This window comes from Artemia sp. Qi Xiang Cuo, chromosome 11 (genome assembly GCF_049724085.1).
Source record: "Artemia sp. Qi Xiang Cuo chromosome 11, ASM4972408v1, whole genome shotgun sequence".
In the NCBI taxonomy this organism is placed as follows: Eukaryota; Metazoa; Arthropoda; class Branchiopoda; order Anostraca; family Artemiidae; genus Artemia; species Artemia sp. Qi Xiang Cuo.
Window position 1 is genome coordinate 43,819,030 of NC_142804.1, and position 22,966 is coordinate 43,841,995.

At 36.6% G+C, this 22,966-nt stretch overlaps 1 protein-coding gene across 2 annotated transcripts in view; it reads right to left on the reverse strand.

Annotated features, from left to right (window-relative positions):
• LOC148947008 (histone-lysine N-methyltransferase eggless-like) overlaps positions 1-22,966 on the reverse strand; it is a 105,377-nt gene that overhangs the window by 55,700 nt on the left and 26,711 nt on the right. For both annotated transcript variants that reach the window (XM_089096815.1, XM_089096814.1), the window contains exons 2-3: positions 12,874-13,165; positions 2,344-2,620 (exon numbers count right to left, since the gene is read on the reverse strand). In XM_089096815.1, coding sequence (XP_088952941.1) covers positions 2,344-2,620; positions 12,874-13,137 — 541 coding nt within the window. In that variant the 5' untranslated portion in view covers positions 13,138-13,165. The remainder of the gene's footprint in view (positions 1-2,343; positions 2,621-12,873; positions 13,166-22,966) is intronic.

Here is a 22,966-nt window from a genome sequence, read left to right on the forward strand (position 1 = left end):
ATTTGGAATCAGCATAATAAGCCAATTCTTTTGATATACCTATTGGTATCAAAATTCCGTTTTTTAGAGTTTCTGTTACTATTGAGCACTGTATAAAGATAATTAGCAGTAAGTTCACCGCAGATGATTTCTGGCTCGTCATTCTCGGTGCGAACAAACAGCTCCTCCCATATTCTCTTTCATTAGCGCGTACAAACAGCTCCTCTCATTTGATCTGCCATCAGCGGTCCAATTACCCTGGAACACGTATTTTGGCAGAAACTTTCTCAAAATGCCTTTGAAACCTACTTTTAATTCCTAAAAACATCTAATAACAACATTGCACTACTAATTACCGATTTTCATATATGTATTGGAATAAATTAATTTAAAATTAGTTTCTTTAAAATTTAGGGTTCCAACGTTGAAGCCAAGTTTCGCGTTCAAGAGAAATCTGACTTGTCTACCCGTTAAAAGATCTAATGTCGCTTATGTTTTTACGTTCCCCAGAGCACTCGCACCTCGGTCCAGGTTTTTATAATGGGTGAGACAGGGGACGATCATACTGTCTAATATTTATATACTGTGCTATTGAGCCAGGTCGCTCCTTACTTACAGTTCTTTACCAAGAAAAGTTTGATCATCCATCAAAATCCAAATAGAGATCATTGAAATATTGATAGTTTTTTCTGCGCTACCAAAAGTATTGTATTCATAAAACTTTACAGTTCCATGAAATACAATCAAATAAATAGAAAAGGGTTTTTAATTTAAACAAGGAGCAAGTTTAAAACTTAAAATAAATATAAATTAAACTGTATATAAGGGGGACTGCCCCCTTCTCAACACTTTGTTCATCAAACAAAAGTTTTTTAGTGCTTTAAATTTTTTTTTTCCAATTGCATATTTTCTGAAGTTTGAAAAAAAAACTTCACTGTAAAGAGTAGGGAGCTAAGAAGCAGACAGCCCCCTTCATACAAAGAATATTCTGTTCAAATAGGTTCCAAGCCTATTCCAACCAAGACATAATTTGAGGTACCGGTCCCTTAAATCCTTGTGCAATTACTGTTCAAATATGCAAATCCATTCTTTTACGTTGATTTTCGCCGTTCTACATTCGAATATGCAACTCAAACTTCAGATAAAATTGAGAAATGCTTAAAAAAAATTTGTGATGAACAGTAATTTTTGCGTAAAGCCCTTGTTAATGTTACTACAAAAGGATTTCAGTTGGCTGAAAAGAAGTAGTATTGTTTGAATGGATGGAAATTCTGTGAGACTTTGTATCTTCTACATAACTGAAGCCATCACAACTTCTGCAATAAGATCTTCTTATTGATAAATACATTAAATATATTCGTTTAAAACATTGAAGTACTTCATATAAATAGAAAAAGAAAAATATTACCATTTGAAATTGCTGAAAACTAAGTTCCTAGCAGTATTTGCCACCCCAAATAAGTTTCCTGGTGGGGCTGATGATGGCCTGCCTTGCCTTTTCCACCTATGTGCTTTTAAATATGGGAATGTAACATTTTAGCTGTATAGAGAAACATTTTAGTTAATTACTACTCCCCCTTCCTCTTTCAATATTTATCTGAAACCTCAGGAAGAGTAAACAGTTTTTCTATTAAAATGTAACTTTTATAGGAATTTACCCTATCCCCACCTAAACAATGACTCACGTCCCTTCATTATAGCTGATACGAAATTACAAATCACCAAACGTAGCCTAATTTCATTACAAATAAAGCGAATCTTCTTGGTTGAATCCAGTACTACCACCGTTTGGCGTTACTTCTATGGTGTTACGCCTAAAATATAGTTATTGATACTTTTAAATCCATTAACTTCTCAGAATTTTAAATTCATCGCAAATTCGTCCTCTTGGGAGTAAAGTCGTAGTTTGGTGCCCTAAACCAGCTAAACTGTCACCCAACCACCACTGTTATTTTGGCGTTTGCCCCCCCCCCCCCAGAAAAACTTCTGCCGGTACCCTTGTTTGGGACCTGTATGTTTCATGCCCTAGTGGATTAATGGATTTCAGCAATCAAAAGAGTCACACTAGAAATACTGATTATCAAAATCCTCTATTGCAGAAAACCAGAAATCTGGCACCATAAATCCACACACATTGGGCTGTCAGAACATTTATGTTTATTATCAGTATGAGCAACCCCCCTACCAAGCACGAAAACTTCATCTTTCTCAACCTGAGAGTTAAGATCTACAGAGACCGTTGTTCAAAGTTTACAGTAATATGTTAAAGTTTACTGCAATTATACAATTTCGCAAAGAGCATTAATTGTGCAAAAAACAACTGGATAAACTATGCAATATTCACTTGCTTGACCACCCACGTACCTTTCCATTCCTTCACCTCTTGCCCGAGACTTTCCAAACCAGGATTCGTCAAAGATTCTACATTATATCCTTCAAGAAATTCTTCAATGACTTTTTTAGGATCTAAGTCTTCTTCCATTCTGAAAGTTTCATATTTTGGCAAGTCATTAACTTCTACTAGGTCCACATTTTCATCCAGGGAGACGAATTCTACGCTGTCTATGTCGATCACATCCGCAGGTTTCTCTAATTTGTGCTCGAACAGAGATTTTCCTTCTTCCACAAGGGCCACAAGTTTCTAAAAAACAAAGCAATATAAATTAAAAAAAAAGAATAAGCTTTCAAGTTGCCTAACCGGTTAACTCAGAAAACAAAGACTGCGAAAAATGGATAGAGATATACTACAGCTTAGCTTATGATATGTCACTTATCTGGTGGGACGCATACCCATCGACACGTTCTTACCTACCTGTTTTATGAGCTTAATTATGTGCAGGGTTCTACAGAACTTTATTTCGTTTTTCTAATAATAAAGTATGCAAGTGAGTAATACTAATTTAGTTTTACAAATAGTTATGAACAATAAATATATGGATCATCAAAAATGCTTTGATGTAAGAAAAGACAAACCATGCCCCAAACAGTGTGAGAACATTGACCCTTTGTGTAAGTGTAATGCATCAATGGTTAGAGCGTAAATGAATATTTCAGCACGGAGCTGACTAAATTGGCTTCCAGGATATTTCTTTTTGTTTTTTTGTCAATTTTGGTCTTTTATGTGGGTTTAAAGGCCCTTAATGCCCCTTGGTGGGTAAAACTGTCATCCAACTAGAACACGTACATTATTTAACTCTCAATTATTGTAAGATAGTGTAGCCATAGATTTTATATTTATCACCTTTCTCCAATGCCTCAGAAGTTATTAAGAAAAACAACTTATAAGTGTTGCACATTTTGACCAGGAATATGTACTGTAACTCTCTCTCTCTCAAACTCTTGAGGAATGCCAGAAAAATACAGGCTCATTGGACATTAGTTTTGATTAAGAGAGCCACATGAGACATACTGGTCACAGGACTGAAATGTGTTTCATTTGATTTAACGCCTAAAAAATCTTTAAATCTTCAATTTGGCAAACCACATTTGTCAGAATAACTTTCTGACGTAAATGATAAATATATTAGAGGAACTTTTCAACTGAATCGCAAGTAACCCCTTTTTCAAACATACCAACATTCAGTAGTCATCCTCATTCCTAACATTCACAATCACCATACTTGAACTTGACCTGAAATTATTTAAACATTTGACCAGATTCTGATGCTCAACAGTTGAGTAGACAATGGACAGCTTCTCGAGTAGGCAATGGAAACCAGAAAAGCACTAAACGTTGTTGTTTTCAAAGTACATGGTAAAAAAATATCCATGGTTGTTCATCAAACTTTCAAGAGAGAACATTTCATAAATAGGGTATCCGATTCAGCAAGTCTGGGACAAGGAAAGATTAGCATCAATCGCTTTGGTGCTTAGTTCTGAAGCCATAGTGGCTTTAAAGGTGTTCGTGCTGATTTCAAAATATCATGGCAAAAGACAATATTTATATTAATGCAATACAAAAATATACATTTTCATCAAAATGTAAGAAGGAAATGGCATTTCAACTGACCAAAAACTGAATTTGTAAGATCAAGAGGAAAGGATTTAGGGCCAAGATATGTTGAAACTGATTGCTCAGGCGATCCTATTGTATGGTTCTCATGAACTAGCCCTGCATGGTCTTCATGAAAATTTTGATCTTCTCAAATTATTTTTTGAAAATAAAGGAGTTTTCAGTCGTTTATGATTGATGTCGAACTTTGAAAACACAGAATCACAGGATGATTTTCAATTGTTTGTTACCCCTATATAGGAAACTTACCGTCCCTCGGCTTGAATAACGAGTAAAATCTATTGGCTTGAAAAACAAGAAAATTTGCTTGAACTATGAATTCTGCATACACGGCATCTTTTTTTTTCTCCACAGATATCACGGCACTAAAACATAATAGAGAGCTGTTTAATGGCTCATTTGAAAGGAAATTGATTTATTTAAAAACCTTTTGTAATCTTTATAACAAAGAACCAACTCTAGCCCATAGTCATTAATTCAATTTTGAAAAGACATAATTAGTGCAAAAACCTACATGGTAGTGTAAGTAAACTACAAGTAATAAAAAGGTTCCACTGGGATTTGAACTCAGATCGCAAATTTCGAAGTTCTAAATGCTAACAATTACACCATAAAACGTTCACATGCCAAAGCATTCTAACAAAAGGCGATATTACATATTTGATAGAACTTATCCCTGAGGCCTGAGAACTTAAATCTGGGTTGCTGCAGTAGCTAGCAGCCTAGTAAGAGACGACAAGTCCCATACTAAGGAATACAGTGGCCCAACTCATAAAAATATAGTCAGATCGAAACACAAAGTATACTATTAGAATCGTCTTGTCCTTATTATTAATCAAAAAAACTTCTTGCACAAAATAAGTTTTTCAAAAAAAGTAAAAAACTCCATTAAACCAAAAATGAACGAAAATAGAATCAAATAATCTACCAAGCATGCAACTACCTCAAATCAGTATCAATAAATAAATAAAACCCAAAACAAGCAGAAATTACAATAAGTCAAATTCAAAACGAGCAGAAATTAGTCTGAGTAGGGTTCTAAACCCTATACTTTCTAAAAGCCAGAATATAGTTTGTACTTTACTGAAAAAAATTTAAAAGAATTTACTAAACGAAATGTGCGTTGTCAGTTTAATATACATATGCTGATATTTATTCCTTAAAATCTTAATTAATTTTTGTTTTCTTAAAGTTATAAGTGAAAACATTTAAAAGAACTTTATTTCAGAAAAGTACAAATTATATTCTGGCTTTTAGAAAGCATAGGGTTTAAAACCCTACTCAGATTAATTTCTGCTCGTTTTGAGTTTGACTTATTTTAATTTCTGTTTGTTTTGGGTTTCATTTATTTATTGATAGTGATTTATGGTAGTTGTATGCTTGGTAGATTATTTGATTCTATTTTTGTCCATTTTTGGTTTAATGGAGTTCTTTACTTTTTTCTGAAAAAAAATATTTTGTGCAAAAAGTTTTTTTTATTAATTTCTGTTCGTTTTATATTAACATATTCTTTTTCAGGGAGAAAGACAGAGCCTCTTCTGAAGTTAAACAACCATCCCTTCCATAAGAACCTTTAATACCCCCTGGGCATAACTTACAGCCCTTGCCCCTAATCTCTGGGGTTTGTTTCAATCCCAAAAGCCTAGTTATATGATATTTCGACTATTGTGAATAGAATGGCTATCTCAGAATTTCTATTAGACACATTTCGGGGCAATATGACGTGTGTGTAGGGGTGAGAGGGTAGCTGTTCTCTGATCACTTTGACTCTTAACAAGAGCACAAGAGCATCTGATTACCCATTCAATGAGCCCCCTTTGAAGTTTATATGACCAAACTTTCTATAAAAACCCTATATGTCCCCAGGGCACAACTTATAACCCTTGCCCTGGGGGATCAGGGGATTTTTTTTATCCTCAAAGACATAATTTCTAGACCTTTCTGATAGGCTTAACAAAATGGTTATATCAAAATTTTTATTGTAAGTGTTTTTGGGGAAATGATAGGCGTGGAAGGAGACATTTGCCCTCTAATCACTTTCGACTAATAAAAAAGGCACTAGTCCTCTCCATTTCCAAATTTCCAATCGAATGAGCCCTTTTTGAAGCTTCTACGATAAAGCTTTTTTATAAAAGCCTTATGTACCCCAAGGGCATAACTTACGCCCCTCGTCCTGAGGGCTATGGGGGAGGGTTGTCATCCTCAAAGACATAAGTTCCAGACCTTTCAACTACGTTGAACGAAATGGCCATATAAAAGTGCTGATTGGAAATGTTTGGGGAAATGATGGACGTTGGGTGTGGGGATTATCCCTCTGATTACTTTTGACTATTAAAAAAGGCACTAGCCCTTTAAATTTCCAATTGAGTGAGCTCTTTTTGAAGTTTCTACGACAATGCTATCTATAAAAACCTTATATGCCCCAATGGCATAGCTTACAACTCTTGCCCTGAGGAGTGTGGGGGGTTTATAATCCCCATCGACATAGTTTCTAAAACGTTAAAGAACATTGAACAAAATAGTTATCTCCAAGTTTTTATTGGATGTGTTTGGGAAAATGGTGGTCATGAGTGGGAGGTCAGTTGCCCTCCAATCACTTTCGACTATTAAAAACGGCACTAGCCCTTTCAATTTCGAATCGAATGAACTTTTTGAAGTTCCTGAAACTCTTTCTATAAATACCTTATAACTTACCAGGATATAACTTACAACCCTTACCCTGAGGGCCGTGTGTGTGTGTGTGGGGGGGGGGGGGTATCATCCTCAAAGACATAATTTCCAGAATTTTCAACTACGTTGAACAAAATAGAAATCTCAAAATTTTGATTGGATGTGCTTGGGGAAATGGTGGGCGTGAGAGGAGGGTTAGTTGCCCTCAAATCACTTTCGACTATTAAAAAGGGCACTACCCCTTTCAACTTCAAATCGAATGAGCCCTTTTTGAAGTATCTAAGAAAACGCTTTCTATAAGAAACCTTTTATGCCCCCAGGGCATAACTTACAACCCTTGCCCTGAGGGGTTTGGGGAGTTTGTCATCCTCAAAATCATAATTTCCAGAACTTTCAACCACGTTGAACAAAATGGCTATCTCAAAATTTTAATTGAATATGTTTAGGGAAAGGGTGGGCGTGACAGGGGGGTTAGTTGCTCTCAATTCCCTTTCGACAATTAAAAAGGGCACTAGCCCTTTCAATTTCCAATTAAATGAGCCCTTTTTGCAGTTTCTACGACAACGCTTTCAAAAAAAACCTTATTAAAACCCTTGCCCTGAGGGCTCTGAGGAGGTTTTCATCCTAAGAGACCCAATTTCCAGAACTATTAACTACGTTGAATGAAATGAAATTCTTAAAATTTTGATTGGATGTGTTAGGGGAAATGGTGGGCGTGAGAGGGGGGTTAGTTGTGCTCATAGTGCTGTCAAATAATCAAATAGGTACATGTTCTTTCAATTTTCAATCGAATTAATCTTTTTAGACATTTTACGACCATCCTTTCTATAAAAACCTCATATACGCCAGGCCCTTAAGGTACAACTCGTGCACTGAGGGCTGATGAGGGGTGTCATCCTCAAAGAAATATTTTCAAAAACTTTCAACTACGTTGAATAAAATGGCTATCTCCAAATTTTTGTTGGACGTATTTGGGAAAAAGGTGGGCGTGAGAGGAGGGTTAGTTGCACTCCAAATACTTTCGACTGTTAAAAAGGGCACTAGCCATTTCAATTTCCAATTAAATGAGCCCTTTTTGAAGTTTCTACGATAACACTTTTTATAAAACCCTATATGCCCCCAGGACATAACTTACAACCCCTGCCTTGAGGGCTGTGGGGGGGGGAGGTTGTCATCCTTGAAGACCAAATTTCCAAAACCTTCAACTACATTGAACAAAATGGCTATCTAAAATTTTGATTGTATGTGTTTGGGGAAAAGGTAGGCGTGAGAGGGGATTAGTTGCCCTCCAATCACTTTCGACTGTTAAAAAGGATACTAGCCCTTTGAATTTACAATCGAATGCGCCCGTTTTCAAGTTTCTACGACAAAGCTTTCAATAAAAAACTTATATACCCCCAGGGTATAACTTATAACCCTTGCTCTGAGGGGTTTGGGGACTTTGTCATTTTCACAATCATAATTTCCAGAACTTTCAACTACGTTGAACACAATGGCTATCTCAAAATTTTAATTGAACGTATTTGGAGAAATGGTGGGCGTGAGAGGGGGGTTAGTTGCTTTCAATTCACTTTCGACTATTAAAAAAGGCACTAGTCCTTTCAATTTCCAATCGAATTAGCCCTTTTTGAAGTTTTACGACAATGCTTTCTATAAAAGCCTCATGTACGCCCAGGGCATAACTTACAACCCTTGCCCCATGGGCTGATGAGGGTTGTCATCCTCAAAGAAATATTTTCAAGAACTTTCAACTACGTCGGAAAAAAATGGTTATCTCCAAATTTTGATTGTATGTGTTTGGGAGAATGGTGGGCGTGAGAGGAGGGTTAGTTGCCCTCCAATTACTTTTGACTAATAAAAAGGCCACTAGCCATTTCAATTTCCAATGAAATAAGCTCTTTTTGAAGTTTCTACGACAACACTTTTTATAAAACCTTATATGCCCCCAGGGCATAACTTACAACCCTTGCCTTGAGGGCTATGGGGGGGGGAGGGTGCCATCCTTAAGGACGTAATTTGTCGAACTTTCATCTACATTTAAAAAAATAGCTATCTAAAATTTTGATTGTATGTGTTTGGGGAAAAGGTAGGCGTGAGAGGGGATTAGTTGCCCTCCAATCACTTTCGACTGTTAAAAAGGATACTAGCCCTTTGAATTTACAATCGAAAGCGCCCTTTTTCAAGTTTCTACGACAAAGCTTTCAATAAAAAACTTATATACCCCCATGGTATAACTTATAACCCTTGCCCTGTGGGGCTTGGGGAGTTTGTCATCTTCAAAATAATAATTTTCAGAGCTTTCAACTACGTTGAACACAATGGCTATCTCAAAATTTTAATTGAACGTATTTGGAGAAATGGTGGGCGTGAGAGGGGGGTTAATCGCTTTCAATTCACTTTCGACTATTAAAAAGGGCACTAGCCCTTTGAATTTCCAATCGAATGAGCCCTTTTTCAAGTTTCTACGACAACACTTTTAATAAAAACCTTATATACCCCCAGGATATAACTTAAAACCCTTGTCCTGAGGGCTCTGAGGGGGTTATCATCCTAAAACGCCTAATTTTTAGAACTTTTAACTGCATTGAATAAAATGAAATTCTTAAAATTTTGATTGGATGTTTTTGAGGAAATGATGGGCGTGAGAGGGGGGTTAGTTGCCCTCTAAGTACTTTCGACTATTAAAAAGGGCACTAGCCCTTTTAATTTTACATCAAATGAGCCCTTTTAGAAGTTTTGCGACAATGTTTTCTATAAAAAACCTCATATGCCCCCAAGGCATAACTTACAACCCTTGCCCCGAGGGCTTTGGGGGGTTGTCATCCTCAAAGACCTAATTTCCAGAACTTTCAACTACGTTGGAAAAAAATGGCTATCTCAAAATTTTGCTTGTATGTGTTTGGGAAAATGGTGGGCGTGAGAGGGGGGTTAGTTGCCCTCCAATTACTTTTGACTATTAAAAAGGCAACTAGCCACTTCAATTTCCAATGAAATGAGCCCTTTCTGAAGTTTCTACGACAACGCTTTCTATAAAAACCTTATATACCCCCAGGGCGTAACTTATAACCCTTGCCCTTAGGGCTGTGGAGGGGGGGGTTGTCATCCTTAAGGAGGTAAGTTCTAAAACTTTTATCTGCCTTGAACAAAATGGCAATCTATAATGTTGATTGGATATTCTGGTATAGACGTTTGGCATGAGAGGGGGGTTAGTTGCACGTCAATTAATTTCAACTATTAAAAAGGTCACTGGCCCTTTGAATTTCCAATTGAATGTGCCCTTTTTCTAGTTTCTATGACAACACTTTCAATAAAACCGTATATGCCCCTAGGGTATAATTTATAACCCTTGCCTTGAGGGCTCTGAGGGGGATATCATCCTCAAAGACCCAATTTCCAGAACTTTCAACTACGTTGAACAAAATTGCTACCTAAAAATTTTGATTGGATGTGTTTGGATAAATGGTGGGCGTGGAAGGGATGTTAGTTGCCTTTACTTTCGACTATTAAAAAGGGCACTAGGCATTTCAATTCCCGATCGAATGAGCCCCTTTTGAAGTTTCTATGACAACGCTTTCTATGAACACCTTACATGCCCCCAGGGCATAACTTATAATCCTTGCCCTGAGAGCTGTGCGGGGGGGGGGGGGGTTTCACCCTCAAAGACCTAATTTTCAGAACTTTCAACTACGTTGAACAAAATGGCTATCTCAAAATTTTTTTTGGATGTGTTTGGGGAAAAGGTGGGCGTGAGAGGGGGGGATAGCTGTCCTCCAATCTCTTTCGACTATTAAAAACGGCACTAGCCCTTTGAATTTCCAATTGAATAAGCCTTTTTTTAAGTTTCTATGACAACGCTTACTATATGCCCCCAGGGCATAACTTATAGCCCTTGCCCTGAGGGCTGTAGGGGAGTGTCCTCCTCAAAAACATAATTTCTATCTGGAAATTAACTACGCTATACAAAATGGCTATCTCAAAATTTTGATTGGATGTGTTTGGGAAAATGATAGGCGTGGAAGGGGTGATATTTGCCTTCCAATCGCTTTCGACTATTAAAAAGGGCACTAGCCACTCCAGTTTCCAATTGAATAATTCCTTTTAGAAGCTTCTACGGCAACTCCTTCTATACGAAGTGCCCTGGTCTAGAAAAAAAAAAAAAAAAAAAAAAAAAAAAAAAAAAAAAAACATTGTGCCAATATCGTTCTTTACTTAGACAGCGCTATTGCGCTGCCTATGATAGCAAAGAATGAACTATAGTCCATAGTTCCAGAATCATGGTTATATTAAAAGACAATCATTAAAATTATATTAAAGAATTACATAAAGGATAGATGTAGTTTAAGTCCAAAAGAACAACTTGTTCTTGTAGTTATTTTCTATGATGACAATCATAGAAAAGAAAGCTTTGTCTGCTCATATATGGTAATCCAAGAATTAGCATGAATTGTTTTAAAGTTTTCCTATTTTGTTAAATTTTTTTTTGAAGAAAGAAAGGGTTTATGCATTAACAATAAACATAATTAAACATGAAGCAAAGCTTGTATATAATCACCCCACGAGGCTTGTATGTAAATTACCTTATAAAAGGTGACGAAAATTAAACATCAAAAACAAAACAAGAAACGACAAAAAAATCAAATAAAAAACCATTAGGTATCTCCCATCAGCAATCCATCAAACCAAAAAAATCAAAACTTAATGAATAAAGAAACCAGAGCTCATCACCCATCCTTCTCATAAACCTTGAAACATTGGCAAAGTATTCCAGGCACAAGGACAAATATGGCGCAAACAAAACTTTGGTCGTGTTGTAACTATTATAGGATTCCTATACTGACGTGAACTCGTTTCATTATGCCCGCAAAGAATTGGCAGCGGTAAAAAAAAAAAAAAAAAAAAAAAAAGTACCTTGAAGCACTTTGGCGACAAATTATTTTTTTACTTAAGAATAAATAGTGCATTATATAATTTCACCAGACCAAAAATGGGCAATATCTTAAGTTCAACATACCTGGACCTCACTGAAGAACGTTTATCAACACCCGTCAGCCCTCTAACCACTTTATTTTGCACAACTCTCAATCGATGACGGTGAACTACGGCTGCAGAGGACTATGCAGTAGTACAGTATATTAGTTGTGTATAGACAAGAGGGGAATACAGTGTCCGTGAGATATTATCCGGGAAACCTTGCTTTAATTTTCCTATCGTTCCGATGCTACGAGCAATATTTCCAGAAATGTGACGGACATGATTCTTAAGTCTGAGGCACTCCTCCAGTACAGCTCGAAGAAACTTCACAGATTTAGCACGTAAGATGATGTTTCCTCTTATAAATTAAACATAAATAAGCTTATTAACATGCAAATACTGAGAAAAGAGGAAACTATGCAAGTCAATAGACTAAGTTACTGGTAAGTTCCAGAAATCTTTGTATCTTCAGCTATCCCCACCTCCCTGAACCAAAACCCAAAATAAACAACTGTCCAATATACTAGACTGTGTTTTCAGAGGCCTCTTTGGACAAATACATTACAGAGGAGTGAGATGTATGGTGAAATCCCCTATAATGCATCTACAGACATGATAATACCTTCTTGGCCTGGAGTTAACAGAAAGTGCTTAAATGTCATTTATTATATGAAAATAATTACCAACAGACTTAACTTAAAGACTAGTCTTGGCCTAGTTATATTGTCCAAGAGACGAAATGTGAAGGTTTCCAAAATTAGAAAAAAATAATAGTTATTCCAAAGCGTTCCATGCCCTCAATTCCATGGCTCATGGTCAGAGTAATTTTGTGTACATATGGAGGGGGAGGGTCAGAATGAGCAAATAGCGATTTCTAGGTCACAATTTTCATGTTTTTCATATTAACCTAATGAACAAATTTTGATCTGAGAATAAAAATTTTACCAATCCCTCCTCCTTCCCTGTATGCATATGTATTATGATTATAATAGAGGTCTTGGTTATTGACATCAAATCTCTCATTCTTAATTTGTGAGGGATTTTTTTTGTATTTTTTTTAGGGAGTCAGTTATAAAATTAAAATGAAATTAGAATCATATAATTTTAGGGGAGTGAATCATATAATCAGATTGAAATTAGAATCACAGAATAAAATTAGAATCACAGACTGTTTTCAGAAAAAGGAAAATAAATATATATCTCCTTCAATGGGAATACTAAATGGGAATAACAAAAATTACCTCACAGTACTCATCATAACTGGCTTGACATGTCTCACAGATGAAATACATCTTCTCCTCAGAATAGTGTTTCTGAAAATACAACACAGCTGACTGTGTTGCACGCCAAAGTTTATCTGAGCTTACTTTCTTGCAAAATTTATTCAGACATTTCAAATTGACTGCTATCAAAGCACCAGGTCCACTTGGTCCAGCTGAGGATGATGAATGGCCCTCACTACTTTCATCATTGTCAAGCAGCATAACTTCCTCAATATCACCCATGATTCAATTGTCTACACATATAATGACCCTAAAAGTAAACAAAAATTCAACAATTACCTATTGCTTTCACAGGCGTCAGGAAGTAAAAGAAAAAAGTTGACCAAAAATAAGATTTGACATTTACCAACTAAACCAAATAAGCTCCAATTAGATAACCAACTAGCATGTCACAAAAAAAAAAATGTTAGTTGGTTGCTTATATGGCATTTATAAACGAAAATGATCATCTCAAGAAACCCAAATACAAGTAATGAGAACTTTCATAAAACCACCTACTCAATGTACATCTAGTATATAAGGACATACATGTACAATCCAAGGGGAGACAATTTCTGTAAGTGACAAAAAATAAAAAATCCATTATAAAAAAATCCCATAAATTCTTTAGTACCTGGAGAGCAAAAGTAAATATGACAAAGATGATTAGGCCTGTTTACTGAGTGTTCTGCAGCAGCGCCAATTAGGGAGGGGCTGTGGAACAGGCAAGTCCCCTCGCCCAGCAGGTTTTAAAAAATACCTTTTTTATATCTTCATTTTAAAAATTTGGAAAGGTATTCACCATAGATTTTACAAACTCCCCATTTTTGTATCTTCATTAAAAGAAATTTTTACCCCCCAACCTCTTCTTCAACATTTCGCAAATTGGCAACACTGATGTGCTAATGCTGAGAGGGATGCGGGGTAATAATTATCTTTTGTTTTACATGTACCATAGTATGTTTTACTTTGGTCCATTTGTGCTATCTCCAGTGCTTTCCTATTCTAGTAGTGATGACAACACAGATGAATAAAGTTCAACTCTTGTTAAAACAGTACAAACCAAACAAAAGAAGTACTGTTTGAAAAAGAAATTATTTTCAACTGATTCCTAGTTCAAATAAATTTAGGTTTTTTGGAAGTCTAAAGTACAAATCAGTGTAAATTAGTGATGACACAATTAATCTGAATTGTGAAAATTGTATGTTGGTATTATTTTGGAATTGGCATTGGAATTGACAGCATTTTTCTGATTCTCAAAACAATTCTACTATCAAGGTTCATATTAATAAAAGAAACCTCCATCTTATCTGCAGTCACTTTCTGTCATGCATAAAAAACATGGTGTCTGGTTACATGGGCGCCCATATGGGGGGCAGGGGGGCTCTTGCCCCCCCTGGCTGAATGATGCTGTCTTATTTTTATATTTTTTTTTCTGAGATTTGTATTATATAGCATTAAAAGTAGCAATTAGACGAAGTTTGCCCCCCCCTGGAATTCAGCTTATGGGCGCCCATGTCTGGTTATGCACACCAACTGTTCCTCGCCAAAACCGCTCTTAAATCTATATTCTATTTACATTCTTTCTTGTGCTTTTTTTTGTCTTTCATCAGCTTCATGGCAATTTTTCAAAATCTCTTCAAACAACTCCTGTGTTTATTTCTAATTCAGCTATATAGCCTTTGTTCTTCACATAATATCTGCATTCCTCCTACCCCAAGTATTTGGTCAGATTTCAATCCCCTCATTACTTGTCAACAGGTCTGGAATTTCCTATCTTCTTCAGTACAAAGATATCACTTGTTTGGGACTTTATTTTACTTTTTCCCTTTTCCTCTGAGGAGTCGATGTCCCCTGAGCGTTTATTCCATGGTGTATGGTTGTCTTCTCTGCGCTTTGACTCCCAGACCTCAGGTATGTTCTCTTTTTAATCTTATATGTTATGCAACTGTCCTTCTCAGACCTGAAATTTTACAAATTAAAAACATACAATAGCCTTGTTGAAATTGTGTTTTTCTTAAACTGTAGCAGAGTGGTACCTAACGTATAGGATAACTCAGAAATATCACACAATATTAAATTTTAGGGCATAGTGAATTTCCTGAATACTGTGCTTCATTTCTCAATTTCAAAAATATTTATGCTTCTTCCACAAAGCAACAGTAACACCAAGAGTTTGTTGAAAGGTCTAATAGGGAGCTGAACTAGAAATACACATACCAATAAAGAAAACTTAATAGCAGATATATATTATTATATTGAAACTAAGAACAGGAGATCCATTAGGCTAGGCTAACCCTTGGTTCACACTGATACGATTCTTAATGCAAAACAGCACATAGAAAATAGATGCAGGGAAATTACAAAAATGTTCACACAGAAACTGTTTATTGCAGCCACTGAAGTGCAAAATTTATTTTGGAATATTTAAACAGCATAAACATATTCAAAAGGCTATTCTGTATTAGCCTAAGTTAAATGTGCCTAATTAATATGTAAGTCTTATTTTCTATATTCATTTCCCTTGAAAATTCTTCCCAGGTCATGAGGATTAAATGTTTCTTTGAATAGCCATCATATCCATTGTCATATACTAATGGACAAATTTGAATAAAAGTGATTAGTTTGCTAAATATTTGCATGGTATGGTTCAAAAAGCTTTCAATTCAAAATAACAGATGCATTTTTCAATGGCTCAGTAAAAATATTTCAATAGAACCATTAAACTTCTATGATGTATAAACTTGCACCAAAAATAGAGGAAATTCGATAGATCATGTGAAAATGGCTGTTTTTGCATGAAAACGCAGCAGTGTTGCAAAGTTGCACTAAAGGTTGATATACTTGAGATAAGAGGATCACATCCAGTGTCACCATTTTTGTTGGACATTTTTGAACCACTATGTGGCCTCAAAGAAAAGGTAGATTTGCTGTTGTTTGCAATACTTGATCCATTGGATGTGTCTTCTTCTCCAACGGATCCCCCTACAATAGTGGCCTCATGCCTCAACAAATACGTCCAGATACTTAATTTTTTAGTTGAAAAACAGGAGACATGTTTGCAGAGTTCAAGCCTAGTTATCTGGCCATTGAAGCCAGCTCGCCAATCCCACTCTGTTCCTGTGGTACTTAAAAATATTCCTGACAATATTAATATGCGAAACCCTACAAATCAGCATGATTTTGTGAAGAAGCTTAGCTGTGCTGACAAGGTGAAACACATTGTTAGTCACCAAAATAGACCGGTAGTCCACATGGTTTATGAAGATTCTGCAGTGGCTTCAATACCTAATAGTATGAAAATTCGGGCTAACATTATAAGAACCAAGTGTGCAGGTATTTTTAAAATGAACATTGATTTTGATGTTTCTCAAATCTCTGTGCTCATTGAAAGTGTAATTTCTGTAACACTCTTCAGAAATTCAAGAGTTGTGCAGCTGAAGTTTAAAGCAAATGATGACCTTGATCATACATTGAAGTTTGGAGTGAAGATTGAATATTGTTTATTTTGTGTCATTTGACCAATCAAAAAACCCAAGCAGCATCTCCACTTCCAAGGGTTTAGACATTTTGCTTGGAAGGGTTCAAATCTGAACAAGTGTAGTCGATGTCCAGGTGATCATAGTGATAAGGATCATGCATGCCAAGCAGACATAAAATGTGTAAAGTGTGGAAAAAGCCACAGAAGTAACAGCTTGATTTGTGTAGAAATGAAAAAGCACCTTCAAGCTCAAGGCCAAAGAAACAATGTTAGGCTACATCCCCAGGGCATTAAAAATTTATGTCAGTATTTTATCAGAATGTAAATGGTGCCCATGAAAAACTAGAAATTATTGAAAATTTTTATAATACTTTTGATATTGTGGGTCTAGCTGAGCACCTTTTAAGTGAAAAAAATGTGTCATTGTTAGAGTGTTTGCTTAATTCTCAGTTTTTTTTTTCTTGGGCCAGCAAATATTACAACTGGCAGACCTTCATGTGGTATAGCTATTGAAATAAATAAAAAGTTTGCCACTTCTTTGTTAGATTCCAGTGACATTTGTACATCCTAGTTGAGCTAGGATGTTTTGTATTCTTGTTTATTTATATGCCAACTAATTACTGTACCCATACTTCTGATAAGAAATTTGCATCAACTTGTAAATCACTATCAAAGACTCTCCATAAAATTCAAGCTATCAACAGGTGGCATGTCATCTGTGGTGATTTCAACCCAAATCTGAATGACCCTTCACTGCCACTTACACAAATATTTCTGTCATCACTTCTGCTTAGCGTGTCTGTCCTACCAAAATGTAAACCTTTCTCTTATGTTCATAACTCTGGACCAACCTCAAACCTCGATTTTGTCTTGTCTGATCACCAAGACTTCAGTCTACAAGTATTATCGCTTCAAATGATATACTATCCAGCAACCATCTACACCTCCAGTTCAACATTTACTTGTTCCCATTGTAAAATAAAACAAGACCCTGTTGGTTTACAAAAGTATCATTGATCACATAGATATATCATCCTTTCAGTAGATGCTTGATTCTTCGCTGATGAAAATTAAAATCCCTTTCCACCTTCTGTCTACTTTACTGAAAGGGAACCCTCTAGATCTTGATTGCTTTCTAGCTGAGTTGACGCACGCTCCCAGAAGAGGCATCCATTGATTTTGAATTAAAAGCAAGTATTTTGCAGTAGGCATCAAGATATGGCTAATTGTAGAAAAAGCCAAGACAGGCAGAAGGTCACCTCTTCTGTATCTGTATCTTCAACGAAAGTCTGAATAGGGACACAGAAACATGGTTGGAAAGAAGATGATGAATTGCAAGATACCAAGTACTGTCATAAGTTTTGGTTTTGGATTTGGGCCAACAGTGATCATCCTCACTTGGGTGTTATTTTTTCAAGTTTTAAGTCAACCAAACATGAGTCCGAGAAGCTCTCCATCATTGGTAAAATCGACAAATTCAAACAGCAAAACACGAGATAAAAAACTAATACCCAGAAACTTTGGAGGAGAGTTTCAAAACTGACTTAAAGTCCTGCTTGAAATCTAACCCTATTGATGTTGCTTCATGGGAAACACATTTTTCTTTGCTTTTCTCTGATGATCCTCCTCCGGTTGAAGCTACCTATAAAAATGCTCTCCTCCACCATATGTCAAAACTTGACCACCAGAGGAACTTTGTCATCATTACACCTTCAGCTGTCCAGACCCAAATTCGTCTAATGAAACCTGGTAAAGCCCCAGGATACAATGGGGTGCAAACTGAGCACCTCCTATATGCTACCCCACTTCTTATACAGTATTTGTCACTATTATCTCACACTCTTATTTCTCAGCAATATATTTTAGCTGCTCTTTTGGAAGGTCTTGTTGCCTGTCAGAAGCAACACTATAGCATTGCCTATGGTAAAGGCCATATGGCTCCAATGTTTTATTATTATTTATTTATTTTTTCCCAGAGGCATTTCATATGGAAGGCGTCGTCATAGAAACTTCAAAGGGAGCTCATTTGATTGGAAATCGAGAGTTCTAGTACCATTTTTAAGGGTCAATAGTGATTGGAAGGCAACTAACACCCCTTCCATGCCCACCAGTTCCCCAAACACATCCAATCAAAATTTTGAGATAGCCATTTTGTTCAGCATAGTTGATTTCCAGATAGAAATTATGTTTTTGAGGAGGACACTCCCCCAAGGCCCTCAGGGCAAGGGTTGTAAGTTATGTCCTGGGGGCATATAAGGTTTTTATAGAAAGCTTTGTCATAGAAACTTCAAAAAGACACTTCATATGAAAGTGTACGTTGGAAAAACTTCAAAGGGGGCTCATTCGAATGGAAATCGAGAGTTCTAGTGCCCTTTTTAAGGGTCAAAAGTGATTGGAAGGCAACGAACACCCCTTCTACGCCTACCATTTCTCCAAAAATATCCAATCAAAACTTTGAGGTGGCCGTTTTGTTCTACGTCTTTGATTTCCAGATAGAAATTTTTTTTTGAGGAGGACTCCCCCACAGCCCTCAGGGCAAGGGTTGTAAGTTATGCCCTAGGGGCATATAAGCTTTTTATAGAAGGCTTTGTTGTAAAAACTTCAAAAAGGGCCCATTCGATTGTCCCCCATTGCACTTCCTGGCTGAAGGGCCATGAAACAGAGATCAGCACTGCTGGTTTGGACCTTAAGGATCTAGTGCCATAATACTAATTTACTTTTTTTACATTCAATTGGAAATTCAAAGGGCTAGTGCCCTTTTTAATACTCAAGTCATTGGAGGGCAACTAACCCCCTCTCACGTCCACCTTTTCCCCAAACACACCCAATCAAAATTTTGAGATAGCCATTTTAATCAACGTGGTTGAAAATTCTGGAAATTAGGTCTTTGAGGATGACAACCCACCCCCCAAAGCCCTCAGGGAAAGGGTAAGTTATGCCCTGGGGGCATATAAGGTTTTTTTATAGAAAGCATTGTCATATAAACTTCAAAAAGGGCTCATTTGATTGGAAATTTAAATGGCTAGTGCCTTTTTTAATGTTTGAAAATGATCAGAAGGCAACTAACAACCCTTCCAAGCCCAGCCTTTCCCCAAACACATCCAATCAAAATTTTGAGATAGCCATTTTGTTCAACATAATTTAAATCCCTGAAACTTATATCTTTGAGCTTGACACTCCCTTCCAAGGTCTTCAGGGCAAGGGTTATTAGTTATGCCCAGCGGGCATATATGGTTCTTATGAGGAATACTCATATAAACTTCAGAGGGCTCATTTGATTGGAAACTGAAAATTCTAGTTCACTTTATTACGTATATGAGGGGTTCTCCCCCTAGTCAATACCTTACTCTTTACGCTAAAGTTTGTTTAATACTCTCAAAAAAGCTTTCATTATTTATTTTGTTTATTTTTCCCAGAGGCACTTCATATGGAAGGGTTCGTCAGAAAAACTTCAAAGGGGGCTCATTCGATTGGAAATCAAGGGTTCTAGTGCCCTTTTAAAGGGTCAAAAGTGATTGGAAGGCAACTAACACCCCTTCCACGCGCACCAGTTACCAAAACACATCCAATAAAAATTTTGAGATAGCCAGTTTGTTCAGCATAGTTGATTTTCAGATAGAAATTATGTTTTTGAGGAGGACACTCCCCCACAGCCCTCAGGGCATAGGTTGTAAGTTATGCCCTGGGGGCATATAAGTTTTTTTATAGAAATCTTTACCATAGAAACTTCAAAAGGCACTTCATATGGAAGGGGTCATTGTAAAAACTTCAAAGGTGACTTATTCGATTGAAAATCAAGAGTTCCAGTGTCCTTTTTAGGGGTCAAAAGTGATTGGAAGGCAACAAACACCCCTTCTATGCCAACCATTTCCCCAAACACATCCAAGCAAAATTTTGAGATAGCCATTTTGTTCATAGTTGAAAGCTCTGGAAATTATATCTTTGAGCATGACACTCCCTCCCATGGTCTTCAGGGCAAGGGTTATTAGTTATGCCCTGGGGGCATATATGGTTCTTATGGAAGAAATGCTTGTATAAAACTTCAGAGAGGGCTCATTTGATTGGAAATTGAAAGTTCTAGTTCACTTTTTAAACGTAAAAAGATACTGGAGGGTAACCAGCCCCCCCCCCCACCTCCTTTTTTCTCAAATGTATCCGATAAAAATTTTGAGATAGCTATTTTGTTAAAAATAGTTCAAAAATAATATAACAAAAACTCCGGTGTCAACACAAACCTCCAGGGCCCGGGGGCAGGCGTTGTAAGTTATGCCCTGGGGGCATATAAGGTTTTTTATAGAAAGCTTTATCATAGAAACTTCAAAAGGCACTTCAAATGGAAGGGGTCATTGTAAAAACTTCAAAGGGGACTTATTCGATTGAAAATCGAGAGTTCTAGTGTCCTTTTTAAGGGTCAAAAGTGATTGGAAGGCAACAAACACCCCTTCTACGCCAACCATTTCCCCAAACACATCCAATCAAAATTTTGAGATAGCCATTTTGTTCAACATAACTGAAAGCTCGGGAAATTATATCTTTGAGCATGACACTCCCTCCCAAGGTCTTCAAGGCAAGGGTTATAAGTTATGCCCTGGGGGCATATATGGTTCTTATGGAAGAAATGCTTGCATAAACTTCAGAGAGGGCTCATTTGATTGGAAATTGAAAGTTCTAGTTCATTTTTTAAATGTCAAAAGATATTGGAGGGTAACCAGCTCCCCACCACCCTTTTTTCCCAAATGTATCCAATAAAAATTTTGAGATAGCTATTTTGTTAAAAATAGTTCAAAGATCATATAACAAAAATTCTGGTGTCGACACAAACCCCCAGGGCCCAGGGGCAGGCGTTGTAAGGTATGCCCTGGGGGAATATATGGTTCTTATAAAAGGGATGCTCATATAAACTTCAAAGAGGGCTCATTTGATTGGAAACTGAAAGTTCTAGTTCACTTTTTAAGAGTCAAAAGAGATTGGAGGGCACCTAGCCCTTCCCCCCAAAATACCCTTTTTTTTTCTCAAACCCATCTGATAAGAACTTTGAGATATTTTTTTTTTAATAGTTCAAAAACCATATAAGGGAAACTCCGGGGTCGACACAGCCCCCCAGGGCCCGAAGGTAGGTGTTGTAAGTTATGCCCTGGGGGAATATATGGTTCTTATAAAACTTCAGAGAGGGCTAATTTGATTGGAAATTGAAAGTTCTAGTTCAGTTTTTGAGAGTCAAAAGAGATTGGAGGGCAACTAGCCCCCCCCCCAAGCCCATTTATTCCCAAATGTATCCGATTAAAATTTTGAGATAGCCATTAAGTTTAAAATTTGTTCAAAAGTCAGATAAGAAAAACTCAGGTGTTAACACAACCCCCCAGTGCCTGGGGGAGGGCATTGTAAGGTATGCCCTGGGACATATATGGTTCTTATGAAAGGGATACTCATATAAACTTCAGAGAGGGCTGAATTGATTTGACTGGAAATTGAAAGTTTGAGTTCACTTTTTAATAGTCAGAAGAGATCCAAGGGCAACTACCCCCCCCCCCCCCCATGCCTTCTTTCTCCAAACCCATCTGACAAAAATTTTGAGATAGACATTTTGTTAAAAATAGAATAGTTCAAAGGTTGGATAAGAAAACTCCAGTGTCAATACAACCCCCCAGGGCCTGGGAGAAGGCATTCTAAATTATGCCCTAAGGGCATGTATGGTTCTTATGAAAGGGATACTTGTTTAAACTTCATAGAGATCTCATTTGATTGGAAATTGAAAATTTTACTCATAGTTCACTTTTTAAGAGTCAATAAATTTAAGGGCAACTAGCCCCCCCCCCCCTTCCCTTTTTTCCACAAACCCATCTGCTACAAATTTTAATATAGCCAGTTTTTTTTAAATTGTCAAAAAATTAGTTAACAAAGATTTTGTTGTTAACAGAACCCCTCTAGGATCAGAGGGTAATAGTTGTAAGTGCTGTCCTGGGGGCGTGTATAGTTCTTCCAAAAGGGATACTCGCAATAACTTCAGAGAGGGCTCATTTAACTGGAAATTGAAAGTTGTAATTCACTTTTTAAGAGTAAAAAGTGATCAGAGGGTAGCTAGTCCCCCCCCCCACACTTCATTTAATTTTTTCCAGATGCACTTTACATAGAAGGCGTCATTGTATTAACTTCAAAGGGGGCAAACTTTTTTCACTTTGATATTGTTACTTTGATACCAGTTTTGATACTTTGATGAAGATTTTATTATTTTTTTTTTTTAAGTTTGATTTTTAAATAAGGAATTTTTTATAATGTGAAACTTTTTGCAATCAAAAACAAACAAAAATTAATTATAAAACTTTCCAAAAAATAAGTTTTTCAAAGAAAAGTAAAGGCCATTTTAAACTTAAGCTAAGCAGATAAAAATATTACTTGAAATTCAAACTCAAAACGCATAATTTGGGTATCACCTCCTTCTCTCACTGTAAAAGTCTAAAACCTACTGCGTCATTGGTGCTTTACTGAAAACTATATGCGTCTTGAACAGTCTTGAAAAGTATAAACAACATCAAATTGAATATTTCATATATAATGAAATTAGTTGTTGAAAGATCCATCAGTACAAGAATT